Source organism: Acinonyx jubatus, chromosome A3 (assembly GCF_027475565.1).
Source record: "Acinonyx jubatus isolate Ajub_Pintada_27869175 chromosome A3, VMU_Ajub_asm_v1.0, whole genome shotgun sequence".
In the NCBI taxonomy this organism is placed as follows: domain Eukaryota; kingdom Metazoa; phylum Chordata; class Mammalia; order Carnivora; family Felidae; genus Acinonyx; species Acinonyx jubatus.
The window spans coordinates 62,688,175-62,704,586 of NC_069388.1; the positions used below are offsets into that span (position 1 = coordinate 62,688,175).

Consider the following 16,412-nt stretch of genomic DNA (forward strand, 5'->3'; position numbering starts at 1 on the left):
TCCTCAGAGGGTTTCATGAAAAATTTTTCCTGAAGGATAACACTAAGTACAAGATGAATAACATTTGCAAACAAATACGAAGATGTTTTAAGTAAAGTTACTAATCTTGATGTCCTTTTAAAAAATCTCATCCCCCTTAAGCAACCACATATATTCTTCCAAATAATTCTGTGTTTATTATACAAACATACAGGAGTATAAAAATAGGCGGAGGTGTTGGTTTGTTTTTTACTGTTTACAGAAATGGATCATACTATGCATGTTACTTTGCCACCTGCTTCATTTTTCTTAAATTGTAAAACTCAGTGTTCCTTTAAATTGTTCTTTTATTTTTCTTTTAAAATACTATTTGAAAAAAAAATACTATTTGATATTCCTAAATTCAGTTTATATGCTACTTATCAGAAGCTCATTTATTTTATTTTGCTTTTTTTTTTTTAAGTTTTATTTTTATTTATTTTTGAGAGAGAGAGGAAGAGAGAGAGAATCCCCGACAGGCTCCACACTGTTTGCGTGGAGCCTGATGTGGGGCTGGAACTCATACACTGTAAGATCATGACCTGAGCAGAAATCAAGAGCTGGATGCTTAACCAACAGAACCACCCAAGCTTATTTATTTTAAACCATGAGATAGTACTTGATAGTTGGATAAAATTGAGGTAAGTTAATGACTTATTTTCCAAAGGCAGCATCATTCCAGATTAGTAGTCCAATACGGAACATGCACTTGTGTATCCCCCAAAACAACTGTTCAGCTCTAAACTCAGGAGTTTTTCCATTATAGTTTTCAGAAAATATAATTCTGAATAATGCAAAGGTAGACCTGGATCGTGTTAGAATGGCGTGTGGTTGTGTATTTTGGGGCGTGGAAGGGAAGGACTGAATGTAAAAGTATAGTCTGTAGTGTAGTGATTCCCAAACTTTCTTGGTCCCATGTTGCCGGAGTGTCTTAGTAATTTTTTCACAGTGCTACTTAGCCATAGTAATATTTAACAGATACAAGTGTTTATGTAGTGAGATGCAAGCTTAATGAGTATATATGTCTTAACAAAATAATACACATACATTGAAAAAATACTTTATTTCATTCTTTAAGAAACTACAGTTACATATTAATGAGATATGTGTACCTGTTGGTCACTGCACAACTTCTCAAACATTATAATTATTGGGCACGGCCATCTTCATTGCCTGTATCACATTGATTTTTTTTTTTTTTTTAATGGGACTTGCTTTTTATCACACCAACTCTTAAAACCCCAGCTTTGAAAAGATAGGATGTCATTGAGAGAAATATCGCATTATCTACTGTTAAAACTGTGAATTACTTCACGGTAGATTGTGGGGTGTCCACAGATGTGGAGTATCACCGTATTTCCCCTTATTTTTAATATCTCTGTGAGTACATCACAGCACCCTGGGGCTTCTTGGTGCACCATTTGAGAACCGTGGGTTTAGTATTAGAACATAGGCTTTGGAGCCAGACAGCTGGGTTTTAAGTTATACCGCACCACATAGAATGAATTCGGGTGAAGTTGCAGTTTCTACATCTTATAAGATAGCAGTGAATGATAATATCTTTGTGGAGTTGTTGAGGGTAAAGCTCTTGGTAAGTGCCTGAATAGTTCTCTGGTTTATAGACCTCAATAAATTTTAATTCTGTAGATGATGGTTGTGAAACAGGGAGGTGAAGGAAATACAGGTTCAGGGAATAAGGTAATGGTGGAAGGGAGTGTTCTTGAAGTAATCATAGACTCCATCTCTCATGGATAGGTGAAAATTTGGTCTATTTTTGAAGTTTGGCTGGTGTTTGAACATGTAAGTAAGATAAGCACAGTACCAGGCTGAAAAAAATGATTAAAAAAATGAGGAATATTGATGGTTTACTTATCAGATACTCATTTACTAACCTTGGCAATGGTATTCTGTTTACAACTTACTTTCATATGCCATGTTAACACTTGATCCAGGACACTTCTTTATAACCGGGCAGCATTCAGCTTAAAAATTAACCACATCAGATTATTTTCTGTTTCCATTTAAATGCCCTTACATATGGCAGGGACGCTGGCTGCTTTGACCTAGAACTATCCGTTAGTGGTCTAATTCCTTAGAGTGGTACTGCTGTGCTGTTGTCAAAAAATAAAAAGAAGAGGCACTGAAATGATCAGTTTTAAATATCTGGCTAATTGCTTCAGTTCACCAAGCTGGATTTGTTTTGTTTTTATCATGTTTCATTTCTGAACTTAATGAAAAATTTATACTGATTATGTAAGGATAGTTTATCTCTAGAAAACTGAGGAGGCATAAAGGGAAAAACATCTTTTTAAGTTGCTGTATAAAAATTACTGAAACGCACTCATACATTGTACTTAGGGGAAAGTCATCTTTATGTAGAAATAGAAGAAGCATCCTTGAAATCACACATGCTTAGGTGTAAATGTAAATTATTTCCTTTATTTTTTGATATTTAAACTTCCTTAAACTATCTTTCAGTTAATTTTCCAGTTGGTAGGATTTAATTTTTATAACATAAAAACCTAATGGAAATTGTGTGTGTGTGTGTGTGTCTTGAATGTCTATGGTATAAAGCTTTTCCTGACCTGAACTTACATGGTAAATCCTGTAGAATATGTTGACTCTTTTTTTGGGTGGGAGGGGGGAGCTATTTGGAACCATGGTGTGTTTATGTGTGGATATGTATATATATTCATACAGCCATTGTAGTATTTCTAATATTAAGTCATTGTGAAAGTCTTGGTGGGTTTCATTAAAGAACGAAATTAGTTTGGACCCATCCTGATTTTTTGGAAATCTTGATTTTTTTTTTTTTTCCCTCCCAAATACAGAGAATCTGGTTAAATACTCATGATGTTTCTTCCTACTAAAGCATGCAAGTCTGTGAAAAGTTATTTTTTTTGAAGGCTTCTTAAGGCCTGGCCTCCATTGCCTTCACATTTTGCAAGATCTTTCTGTCTTTTTGGCTGTGTCATGTGGGTTCCAAAAAAGTGACAAGTCTGAACAAACAGTGCCTGCCTAGATTCTGGCCATACTGAATGAAAAGACTAGAATGGATGTGGCCTAGGCTTTTTTCACTTGAGTTGGCAAAGGGCACCATCAGACAAAATAGCCTACCACCTACATTGGTTTAATTTGTTTAGAATCATAAATAGAAACCATAAGGGGGGGGGGGTTGAAAAGTCACTATTTCAAGAAGTTTTATTCTTTTTTTTTTTCTTTATTTTTTAAAAATGTTTATTTTTGGTGGAGGAAGGGAGAGAGCGTGAGCGCGGTAGGGGCAGAGAGAGAGAGGGAGACACAGAATCCAAAACAGGCTCTAGGCTCTTAACTGTCAGCACCGAGTCTGATGCAGGGCTGGAACTCCTGAACCGCAAGATTATGACCTGAGCTGAAGTCGAACGCTTAACCTACTGAGCCACCCAGGTACCGCCCCGCCCCCCTTTTTTTCAAGAGAGGAAGAGAGAGCACGTGAGCTGGGGAGAGAGAGAAGCTTAAGCAGGTTCCACACTCAGCGTGGAGCCACATATGGGGCTCGATCCCACGACCCTGGGATCGTGACCTGAGCCAAAATCAAGAGTTGCATGCTTAACCGAGTGAGCCATCCAGGTGACCCAAGCACTGTTTTATCCTGTTCTAAGAAACTCAGTTAAAGTAATATATCTATAGGAAAAGTAATGAGAAAGTTTTAATTTCATTTTTCATAATCTTACGGTATAGTCTACTTTTTAAATATAGATCATTTGTACGTGATAGTGTGATTAACAAGGCAGCAGTAAAATTTGTCCTTAAGTTAGCAGTTTTAGCTCCCCTCTGCAGACTCTGACCCTGTTTGTGATTCTGTTTAACAATATGATGGCTTTTCTTCACAAGTTCTTATATCTGACTGTATAGTATCTCAGCCATCCAGTTACATTCCATTGTTTGCTATCCTCGGAATGGTTTAGAATCTGTTTTCTTCTCTGCTTGATTATTCAGTATAGTCTCTTGAGTATCCTAATGATCAGTAATTTTCAGCTGTGTCAAATTCAGTGGCATTTTGCTAGCATTGCTCTAATGCAGGTTAATTAGGTGAAAATTACACACTTGTTTGGGAAGATGTGTTTTGGGCTTGAGCCACTTTGGGAATATGTAGTCTTGAGTGGGAAACAGAGTTTAGAAGATGTAATAATGCATATAAAGATGCATTTCCTCATTTGTGGAGTGTTGGTGGGTAAGAATAGGTACACAGAATTAAAAGTCATAAAATAATTACAGATCTACCCCTATCTAGAGATCTTGTTTCTTCAGGGAATGCTTCAAATAGTTCTTTGGAATGGAAATGAATGTGTTGAATGTGTGCATTCTGGTGATTTAAATAAACTATAATTGCTTAATGTAATTAACTCTGTTTTGAATTAAATAATAGGAAGTTGCTGGACTGTAGAAATATAATTCTTTCTTTTTCTTTCTTGAATATACAGGGAAGTCGAGATAACATGAGTATTGTACTAGTTTGCTTTTCAAATGCTCCCAAGGTCTCAGATGAAGCAGTGAGAAAAGATTCAGAGCTAGATAAGCACTTGGAATCACGGGTTGAAGGTAAGTAAGAAAGGTGCTTTTTTTTTTTTTTTTTTAAGAAGGAAAGGAAAAGTATTCTTCCTTGTTTATCAAGTAGTTTTTTTTTTAATTGGGAAAAAATGACTAAGTATTTCTAAACAAGGCCTTAAAAAACAGGCATCTGTCTGCCTGAGATTTACTGTCACATCTTGGACCAGTGAGTGGGAATTGATTGGCAGGGAAAAGAGATAGGCCTATGATACCCTCAAGGAGAAAAATTCGAAAATACTGTTAAACCTTGCTATTTTATTGTCCCTTTCCTTTGTTATACTTTTAGTGGAGGAGTGCAGTGAAATTTGCCTCCAGGGTTATCATGAACATCAAGTGCTATAATTCCACTAATACTAATTCCCTCCTACCAAGTTAATCATAGGAATTCATTACTGTATGTTTTTATCTTCCCGATTAGAGTTAGCATTGGTGTTGTGAGAGATCATTGATTTTACAGTTGACCTTTGATCAGCGCGGGGGTTGGGGGTACAAACACACCACCATCCCCACCTCTTCCCCCAACACTCCCCATAAGTTAAAAATGCACACATAAGTTTTTACTCCCCTGAAACTTAATTGACTGGAAACCTCACTGATGACATAGACAGTCTACTAACACGTATTCAAAGTAAGCTAGAGGAAAGAAAGTGTTGTTAAGAAAATCATAAGGAGAAAATACACTTACAGTAGTGTACTGTATTGGAAAACAATCTATACATGAATGCACCCATGCAGTTCAAACCTGAGTCATTCAAGGGTCAACTGTACTTATTTTTTTAATCTTTTATTCTGCAGTAATTTTAAATTTATAGAAGAGTTGAAAAAAAATCAGGAGAGCTCCCATGTACATGTAGTACCTTTTACTTAGATTCCCCATCTTGTTTACATTATAATTCATTTGACTTCTCTCTATATATACTTTCTGTAACATACCCAGTCTTCTCTCTCTGTCTCTGTCTCTCTCTCTCTCTCTCTCTCTCTCTCTCTCTCTCATGGCAATGTCTGGAGACCTTTTTGATGTCATAACTGAGAGGGTGTCGCCAACCTCTAGTATGGAGTAGAGCCCGGGGATGTTGCTTAACATTTTGTAGTACACAGACAGCCTCTACAACAAAAATTTGTCTAGTCCAGGGCTCCTGGATGGCTCAGTTGCTTAAGCATCCAGCTTCGTCTCAGGTCATGATCTCACAGTTTGTGAGTTCGAGCCCCTTGTGGGGCATGGTGCCGACAGCTTGGAGCCTGCAGCCTGCTTCGGATTCTGTGTGTGTGTCTCTCTCTGCCCCTCCTCCACTTGTGCTTTTCTCTCTCTCTCTCTCTCTGTCTCTCTCTCTCTCTTTCTCAAAAATAAACATTAAAAATTTTTTTTGTCTGGTCCAATATGTCAGTAGTGCTAAGGCTGAGAAATCCTGTGCTATAGAGATGCAAGTGTAAGGCAGGAGAATTACAGTCCTGCCTCCAAGAAGCTTGCAGTCTTATGACACATTAACTATCATATGCAGTGGAAGTGTGCAGTGGTGCACCTGCTCCAGGCTTGGGTCAGAGACGCACTTGAGAAAGTGACATAAGAAGTTGAAACCTGAAGAATGAGTGTGAGTGAACTATGCAAAATAGGTTGGTCGGTCTGGCAGAAAGAGCGTAGAAGTACATGTGAAGATCTAGAAGCAGGAGAAGGCTGCTCTGAATGGAGCCTGTGGGGATAAAGAGGTCAGGGGCAGAGTCGAATGGGAGTGGTGAAAGTTAAGGTCATGGTGAGGGCCTGGTGAAGCGTGGTGACCGCTGAGGATACTGCTTTTTTGTTAACTTCAAGTCAGTTGGCACTGTCTGATTTTTGAGGAGTTTATATCATTCTTTTTAAATTTTTTTAATGTTTATTTATTTTTGAGAGAGAAAGAGACAGTGTGAGTGGGGGAGGGGCAGAGAGAGAGGGAGACACAGAATCCGAAGCAGGCTCCAGGCTCTGAGCTGTCAGCACAGAGCCCAGTGTGGGGCTCGAGCCCAAGTTGGACGCCCAACCAACCGAGCCACCCAGGAGACCCAAGGAGTTTATATCTTAATACTGGCCAAATAATCATGTACTAAATACCTGTTTTCCATAAATTTTAAATGTAAATGGAACATGTAAATGTTTTACTTTGTTCTAAACTTCAGCAAGTTCTGTGACTCATTTTCCTTTTTTTAAATTGTTGTGGAACATTACTACTTAGGTATCAAAAACCTTATAAAACGACATGGATGGACCTAGAAAGTATTATGCTAAATGAAATAAGACTGAGAAAGGTAAATACCTTATGATTTCATTTCTATGTGGAATCTAGAAAACAAAACAGAAAGACTCCTGGATATGAGGAGCACACTGGTGGTTGCCAGAGGAAGGATAGGCGAACTAGGTGAAAGGGATTAAGAACTACAGACTTCCAGTTATCAAGTCACAGGCCTGAAAAGTACAGCATAGGGAATACAGTCAGTAATATTGCACTGGCGTCGTATGGAGACTACACTTACCGTGGCGAGCATTTAGTAATGTATATAATTGTCGGATCACTATGTACACCTGAAACGAATATAATACATCAGCTATTCTTTGATTAAAAATGAACAGTCTTATAAAGTGATTTCTATTTTTTCTCCTTTTCCTTACAATCCTTATCCATCGCTTTTTTTTTGATAATTATAGTCTTAATAACTTTTGTATTTTTATATAAAATCAGATCAGATGTATATGCTTTTCCACATAGCTGTACTAACAGGGATCATTTTTAGTGATTATAAACCATTTCACTCGGCTTATACCAAAAATTTCTCCACTATTGCTGTATCATAGGACGTTTCCTTTGTTTCAGTTTTTGCTTTTATGTATGCACCTAACTTTTTATATTACTTTTTTTGTTCCTCGTGTGATAGTAAGATAATGTTTGCTTTTTTTACATATGAAAATTGATACTACCAGGTAGTACCCCTTGTTTCACTCTGTGAATCCGGACATAGCACATTAATTTAGGAACTCTTTTTAAAAACTTGCAGAAATTATGGAGAAGTCTGGTGAGGAAGGAATGCCTGATCTTGCCCATGTCATGCGCATCTTGTCTGCAGAAAATATCCCAAATTTGCCTCCTGGGGGAGGTCTTGCTGGCAAGTAAGTAGAACAAAAAGAACTAATTTTGAGTTCATTTATAATTAGTAATTAATTTTGGGTAAGAAGTATATCAGTTATCTAAAAATGAAATGAGTTGATGGTTCTTTTACTAGAGAAGAACTTTAAAATTTCATCCAAAAGAGATTTTTTTTAAGGGAATTATTTATCATGTGCTTTGAAGGTGAAGGTCCTATTTCCTTGATAAATGAGAACAAATTTGGGGTTGTGCTGGATCAGTTTCTGAGTGAGATATAGAAACTATGTTCTTGGCAAGTGTTTAAGTGTGGCAATTAATTTTTGAGAACGGTCCAGATGAAGTCTTATTTTAAATACTCAAGCTTAGTAATTGTATGCAATTTTAATAAACCTGAAGCGTAATTTTTTTTAGGCGCAATGTTATTGAAGCTGTTTATAGTAGGCTGAATCCACATAGAGAAAGTGATGGGGTAAGTTTTATTTCGTTTCTTAAGCATTTTAAATAATTTTATAATGTAAATACTAGATATAATACTTTCACATAATGAAATCTGTAATAAAGTATTAGTACTTTTCATGTTAAGGAGTCAGTTAAAGTTTAAGGGAATGTATAGAAATGGAGGTAGAGATACAGTTCTGTTCTGTAGATAGACTTGCCACTTAATGGGCACCGAGTACCTTTTTGTTGGGCTGTACTTATTTCCTCCCTGTGTGTCTGCCTTTCCTTCTCCCTCTCCCTTAAATCTTAATTTTGAGGCGAAGAATGTGCTTTGAAGTATCTCAGTTTCTCCTTCAGCAGGCTGCTACCATCACTAGAACGTAGTGATAGAGAAAATGAGCTATTCTTTTAAAGACCTGACTCTCAGTGCCCCTGTGTGCCCAGTTGAATACCTAAGGATAATTTCTTTCTAACCTTAGCGTTGCCGCTGTAGGCATGTGTGTTGAGCTGAGATAACCATTTTTGCTGTCTCTGCTGTGCTTCCTCAGAGCAGAACTCTGTCACTTTGCCTTCCTTACTGCTGTTGATGTGCGTCAGCCGCGTCTCTGTAGTGTTTTTATCTTGGTACTAGTGCCAGAAGACAAAACAGTGCCTCCTTCTCCTCCTCCTTCTTGTCCCCCTCCTCCCTCCTCCTCCTCCTCCTCCTTCTTTTTTTTTTTTTTAATTGTCCTGTATTTCAAAGTCAGTAATTCAAATAAGTATTTTCTCGTAGGGTTTTGAAGTTTTCGGACGTCTGTAAATGAATAACTTAATTTTTTAACACTTATGCTTGAAAGATTTAAGGGAGCCCAAGTTAGTAATGAAACTCATTGAGAAGAAATAGACTCACCCTCCAAGTCTCCAGCTCCTGGTGACAGGTCTTGAGAGAGACGTCAGCCACTGGTATCCTCTCAATCGCACTGTATTCCTTTTTGTGCAGCAAAATCCTCTTGTTTCTTTTTTCTAAACAATAAAAGTGTCCTTGCAAAAAGGAACATTTTACAATTAATACATTGTAGTGAGTTGAATAAAAGTGACACTGTATACTGCTAATAACAGGATTTATATCTTGGTCTAGAGCAGTGGTCCTGAGTCTTTCTTTGGTGTTCGGTACCTCAGAGTGTTAAGAATTAATTGTATCTAAAGCTATGAAAATTAATTTAAAAACGTCATGTGATACCTTTGAGAACCCTAAATCAAACAAATGAGGACAGAAGTTGGGGTGGCCATGACTGAAAAGTTCGTCGTAAGTGGGTGGTGGAGTGAAGACAGGCTGGTCTCTTCAGCTAGATTATAGGTTCCACACAGCATCCAGTACTATGGTTAGGGGAAATAAACCCTCAAAAGGTAGTTACTGATTCATTACTAGCTGTCTAAGTGCTCCTGTTTCTTCATGTGTGTGAAAATGTAACCCCAGTGTGTAATTTTAGAAAATAATTTTGGGGTACCTGGCTGGCTCAGTCTAGATAGAGCACGCGACTCTTGATCTCGGGGTCATGAGTTCAAGCCCCACGTTGGGGGTGGAGCCTACTTTAAAAAAATTATTTCATTATGCCTTGCCAAATTTCTTTGTCCCTCAAAAAAGTTGGCTACTTTTACTCCAGATACGGTTTTTAAAATGCCTCAGAACCCTAAATTAACATTGGGGTTAATGTTTTAAACTTTTTTAAAAAATAGAAAATACTTATACACAGCTCAATAAACAGTGAATGAATAAACAACAGAGCCATGAAACTGAAGAGAAATTCTCAGGATAAAAAACTGGCCTTGAATATGAGTATTCTATGACTGTGTATAAGTTAGGAGATGCATAAGCTTTCTAGTAGCTTCAGATGAAACATGGACAGTCTACCCTGAGGTGAAGTGATACAGCGGGGAGACTACAGAACATGAGGCATGGTTCCATCTCTCCTGTCATTGCAGCCTGCCGTGTCCACATAAACACACCAGTTAAAGAATACAGTGTTTCACATCATTTGGTAAAGAATAGAAAGAAGTGACAGAATAGGGAATGTGATTCATTTCCATGTGACCTGTACGCTGATTGCCTGGCAAGTCCGAATTACAGATAAGAGGGGATTTGAAGAATGATGAGAATGACAAATGAAATGAGGAGGATGGTAGTTCAAGTGGACGGGAGAGGCAAGAACAAAGTATAAGCCAGTCTTTAAAGAAAGGACCTCATTTTGTCCAGAGCATAGAGCCGCTGTGGTTAAAAAAAAAAAAAAAAAAAAAAAAAATTAGGATGTGGGGCGCCTGGCTGGCTCAGTTGGTTGAGTGTCTGACTTCGGCTCAGGTCACCATCTCATGGTTCATGAGTTGGAGCCCCACATCGGGCTCTTTGCTGTCAGCACAGAGCCGACTTCAGATCCTCTGTCCCTCCTGCCCCTCCCCAGTCCCTCTCCTGCTTGTTCTCTCTTTCTCTCAAAAACCAATGACCATTTGGGGGAAAAAAAAAAAGAGAGAACTTAGGATGCCAGAAGTACTTTTGGAGAGACTGGAGTGCCCCCCCCTTTTTTTTTTCCTAAAAGTTTATTTATTTGTTTTGAGAGAGGGGCAGGAGGAAGGGGTGAGAAAGAATCCCAAGCAGGCTCTGTGCTGTCAGTGCAGAGCCCAGTGCAGGCTTGATCTCAACAACCGTGAGATCACGATCTGGGCTGAAATCAAGAGTCAGACGCTTATCTGACTGAGCCACCCAGGCGCTCCTGGAGAGGCCTTTTGAACTTTATATTTTACAGAGAGGAGCCACCATCTGTTTGGAGCATAAGAATGATAGACCCAAAGGAATATCTCTGGTATTTTAATCTGTTGGAAACATGTGCAGCATTAGATTAAAGAGATGCTGGCAGTCAAGTAGCGAAATAATTGCAGAGATCAGATGATAAGCGTAAACTCATTATCAGACAGCTATGCGGATTAGAGAAACTTCCCTGTTTACTATAAAAAGTAACTTTTGCAGTCCAGAGCCCTCTTTTGGGAAATACCACTTTGCCCTTTCAGAATAATCATGACCTTAGAAAAATGTTGAACCATCATCACTAGTAGCAGAAATGTAATAAAAGAACACAAAGAAGCAGAAAAAAAATGAAGTCATTAGAGGTGTTTAAGTTTTTACTTTTTAAGCTACTGTAGCAGTGAGTGAGGCACAGACGTGCTACATAAGTGCTTCTTAACTTAGTTAGATGTGCACCATGTGGAAGATGTTGCCGAAGTACAGTGGCAGGAGCCCAGGTTAGTTTACAGAATGGGAAAGACAGCAGAGTGCTGGAAATACAGAAGAGGAGCCAGTTGGGACATTTTATAAAAATTGGGGTTTTTTTAAGTAACAAAAATAAAAATTTTGTTCAGACATTTTAAAAAATGAGGGGGACACCTGGGCAGCTCAGTTGGTTAAATGTCCGACTTCGGCTCAGGTCATGATCTCACAGCTCGTGGGTTCGAGCCCCATGTTGGGCTCTGTGCTGACAGCTCAGAGCCTGGAACCTGTTTCGGATTCTGTGTCTCCCTCTCTCTCTGCCCCTCCCCTGCTCATGTTCTCTCTCTCTCTCTCTCTCTCTCTCTCTCTCTCTCTCTCTCAAAAATAAATAAACATTTAAAAAATTAAAAAAAAAAAAGAATGCTAGTCAGAGTTAATTCGAGTTAATCCTAAAATGTCTGCTTCATATCAGAGATAGAATTATCTGGCTGTAAATGCCTGTAAGTAATTTGGGGATTACTTACGGAAATAGGGATTCATTTATTTTTCTTATATGAAAAGAAAATCTTGTGGATAATGTATTTCAGAAGGCCCAGTGGAATGTAAGTCAGAAATTAAAACATTTAAAACATATTCAGAAAGTTCATTATTGAGAGGAGTCTTCTGAAGTGGTCTACTAAATTTGTTTCTTAGTTCAACCTGTTGGAGTATGTTAAGACTTCTTAATGCAAGCAGTATTGACATTTTCCCACCTAGTAAAATCTTTGGAAGAGTCTAGCAGGAATTCTTAGGTGGTCTGTGAATCCCCAGAAAGTTTTTGAAAATGTGTTTATGTGTGTACATACGCAGTTTTTAACGAGAAGTATAGTATGTCTGCAATTTTCATCAGTTCTTCAAAGGCGTCTGTGACCCCAAAAGAACAATCACCTAGAGGACCAGAAAAAGTAAAACTGCATTTTGCTCTAAACTGTTCTTACCTTAGGCAGGGCTCTGAGATCATGGCTTTTTTCTTCTTCCAAAATGCTAGGTTGGGGTGCCTGGCTGGCTCACTAGATGGAGCATGTGACTCCTGATCTTGGGGTCATGAGTTCAAGGCCCACACTGGGTATGTAGATTAGTAAAAAATAAGCTATTTCATTGGTTTAGGTTCTAATCTTAAAAAAAAAAAAAAAAAAAAACTAGGTTGCGTCTTATAACTAGAGGTAGAAATTTCTGCAAGATCTGTGACTTCATCTGATTTATTTATGGCTATAGTCCCGGCACCTACAACAGTGCCTGGCATGTGGTGAGAACTCAGTAAATACTTGCTAAATAAGAGCCATTTCTATTTATTAATTTCTAGGTGTTTGCTTCAGACTATCCTTAAGTCATATATTTAAAGAAAATAATCTGAGGTTGCTAATTTGTATGAAAGTACATGTATAGAGTTTTATATTTTCCATGGAAAAATGTTAAGTTCTTCCCTCAAAGAATACTTAAAATGCTTTTTAATTAGTATATTACTGATCAAGTAGCCATATAGGTTGATGATTTTCCAAGGGCAAAGGGGAGACTTGTAGCTGTCCAGTTGTTGGATATGTATACAGTCATAGGTGATATCCTCAACACCCTTCTTTTAGAGGTAAGCCTGAGAGTCAGGGAGAGGAAGTAGTTAGCCTAGGTTGCAAAGCTAAATAAATGATACAGCCAGAATTTCAGTCTGAGGCATGGGGATTCCCAGAACCATTGTCTTTACACCTTTCCGTGTTATCTAAGATATTTAGAGATTACATATATGTCTGTACCCCATCTCTTTACTAGCCATGCAGAATCATTCCTCATTCTTTTGTGAATCTCCTGTTTAATAGTCTTAAGATACTCTGGTTTTGAGGAGGAATATTTCATAAAGTTTTTGAAACTAAGCAGCCAAGCCCGATACCTTATCAGTTATTTTTCTTTTAAATAGTACACATTTTTGTTTGTCCTAATCCAAAATCTTTTTTAAGGCATTTGAATTTTTGAGAAGGGAGGAAAGACCGGACAAAAGCCCAAAAGAATCTTCGTATTCTGTTTTCACATTAAGTTTTATATATAGCCTTTCTGTTGATAATTTCAAATAGATCAGTTACAGTAAACATAGCTGCTTTTACATTTTTATATCACAGTTTCAGGACTGTGTGCGTATTAGTCTTTTGGTAAATTGTTTTCTTTTTTACTTCTCAGAACATATTTATGGAGAAGATCTATACTGTTTGAAAATATGCCAAACTTTAGTCTATTTTTAAGAATGGTACGACATACTGCTTTTCTAAGCTGTGTGGTCTTGATCATTTAAATGACTCTTTAAAATGATTTCAGATTCATTAAATTTTACATAATCCTTGCAGATAACAGCTAATTAGATTCTTCCTTAGTCGTCGTTAATTTTATTTCATGAACTCATAGTTGAGAATTTTTAGCTCTAAAAGTTATTTTTAGCTGAGAAGCAGAGGATAGGACTGTACCAAAAACACAGTAACTATTTATTCTTTACTTTTTTCTCCATTGTTTTAGCTAGTCGTTTGAAGAATTTTGTTTATGGCAACTGCATTAACAAAAGCTGCAAATAAATACTAGCTAGTTAAAGTTTAACTTCTAAATGTGCTTAAAAATTTCCCCCTTCTGTTCACTGTCTATATTCCAGTGTCTTATTTTGGAGAAAGCAGTATTTTCATGAGAGATTTGATTCTTTTAAACTGTGTTTGTCTAGATGACAGTGAAACCTTGAAAATAAAAACAGAGGGTAAAGGTCTATATTCTCATCTCCATAATTGCCTTTAATTTAGTTTGCAGAGTACTTTTAAACCATCCCATCTAATAGAATTTTTTTGTCCTATAATTTCATTAGTCTCCCTGTATCAAGGAAATGCATTGTAGACTTGACTATGAAATAATTTGTGGCCCACTTCCACAATAATTTTAAGCAATATTTCTTTAGTGAGTGTCTGTTTGTATGGGGCATTTGCTACGCAAAAATGGTTACCATCATGTATTCAAAAGAACATGCAGGGGGACATTGGTACTAATTATACCTGTATACAATCTGAACTGTGTCACTTAACTAGCATTCTCACTCTGATAAATAACTTCGGTCTCTCTGAGCTTATAAATTTCCTCACTTATAAAAATAAGGGTTGCAGTACCTATTAGGTAGGGTACCTATGAGGGTTAAATGAGATGATACGCATAAAGTTCCAAGTACAGACATTAATTACAGAAAGGAATATGAAATTCTCTTTACCTCAGAGAGCTTACAATCTAATTGGAAGGACTTATTAACAGTTGCAAGGTGGAACTGATGGCTGTAATAGATGTGTAATCGTGATGTAATGTATATATGAGTTCAGGTAAAAAAAAAAAAAAGTACAGCCAAACAGTAGGTTCCTTTTCTAATATTAATGAAAATCCATAAGAGAGTTGCAGAACAGTATTGTGAAGAGTCCAATGAAATGGCTGGGTAAGAGGTCTCATCCATCTATCTTTTATCGAGCACAGTAGGGAAATGTAATTTGTCTTGAGATAAAATGACTTTTAAATGTGGTCATTAGCTCAAGTTCTTTTCAGTTCAGTGGCTCTGTGATGGCAGCCATTGTAAATCCATCCCAATTTAACTTACAAGTTTGGTTTTAATGTTTTTTTGTTTTTTTTTTTTTTTGAAAGCAGCTACTCCTCCCCAGCTAGCACTCCTACAGAATCCACAGAGACATAGTAGACGCTTGCTGTAGTAACAGGTGTCAGTTGGAGAGCAAGAGGTGCTGTATCTTTCGAACCCACCAAAATTGAAATGCAACTGACATAACATTTTCATCAATAAGTTCCAGTAAGAAGAGTCTGTATCACAGCTTCTGTGTATCAGAATCGCCTGGCAGGCTTTAAAAAACTAAATATCATGTGATCGAACTTTAGGAGGGGGCGCCTGGCGGGCTAGAAGCGTGAAGCTCTTGGTCTTGGGCCGTGAGTTTGAGCCCCACATTGGGTGTAGAGAGTACTTACATAAATAAAGCTTTAAAAAAAAAAAAGTTTAAAAAACTCACCCCAACCCAATGAGTGTGAATATCATTTGCTTAAAACTTCAGTATGTATATAATTTGAAAAGCTCCACAGGCAGTCCTGGTACGAAATTAGGGTTGATCATCACTTCAGAATTTGTTTCAATGCCCTAGAAGGTTTTGTTTTTTTTTTTTTTTTTTAATTTATTTATAAAAAGGGAGTTGAGTTTTTTTGGGTCAGGGGCGTGAGGTGGGGAGATTCTTATGCCCTCTACTGAAAGTTCTTTGTGATATACTATCAAGGAGAAAATTGCCTTTTGGAAAACTTGATTAGAGACCAATAAGGTTTATGATTAGCAAGCATTCACCCAGTTGTTCCTTCTTAACCTTCCCTGAATAGATTCAAATGAGAAACTTTATATAGGGGAACATGTTTATTTAGCACATAAGGAAAGGCAAGGGAGAAAAAATAAGAAAAATCTTAACAGAGCACATTTTATTATGTTTTCGCCACCCGGTAAATTTTGCAAATTAAGAAAAACAAATGTTATTTGGGGCACCTGGCTGGCTCAGTTGGAAGAGTACACGACTCTTGATCCTTGGGTCTTGACTTCAAGCCCCCATGTTGTGTGTAGAGATCACTTAAATAAATAAAAACTTTTTATTTTTTTTTATTTTTTTATTTTTTTAAAAAAAGAACTTAGTAGATTAGATTTTTTTTTTTTAATTTTTTTTCACATTTTATTTTTTTTTTATTTTTGAGAGAGAGAGAGACAGAGCATGAACAGGGGAGGGGCAGAGAGAGAGGGAGACACAGAATCTGAAACAGGCTCCTGGCTCTGAACTGTCAGCACAGAGCCCGAAGCGGGGCTCGAACTCACGGACGGTGAGATCATGACCTGAGCCGAAGTCGAACGCTTAACCGACCGACCGAGCCACCCAGGCGCCCCAATAAAAACTTTTTAAAAAGGAAAAAAAATTAAAAGTTATTTGACAGTTAACCTACCTGAGGTA

General features: G+C 37.4%; 1 protein-coding gene across 12 annotated transcripts in view; it reads left to right on the forward strand.

Annotated features, from left to right (window-relative positions):
- Positions 1-16,412, forward strand: part of PPM1B (protein phosphatase, Mg2+/Mn2+ dependent 1B) — a 90,448-nt gene that overhangs the window by 59,080 nt on the left and 14,956 nt on the right. For 4 of the 12 annotated variants that reach the window (XM_027072558.2, XM_027072559.2, XM_027072557.2 and 1 more), the window contains exons 3-5: positions 4,482-4,599; positions 7,630-7,741; positions 8,130-8,187. In XM_027072558.2, the coding sequence (XP_026928359.1) occupies positions 4,482-4,599; positions 7,630-7,741; positions 8,130-8,187 (288 nt within the window). The other 8 variants (XR_008289292.1, XM_053200539.1, XM_053200540.1 and 5 more) reach the window with 6 other exon arrangements.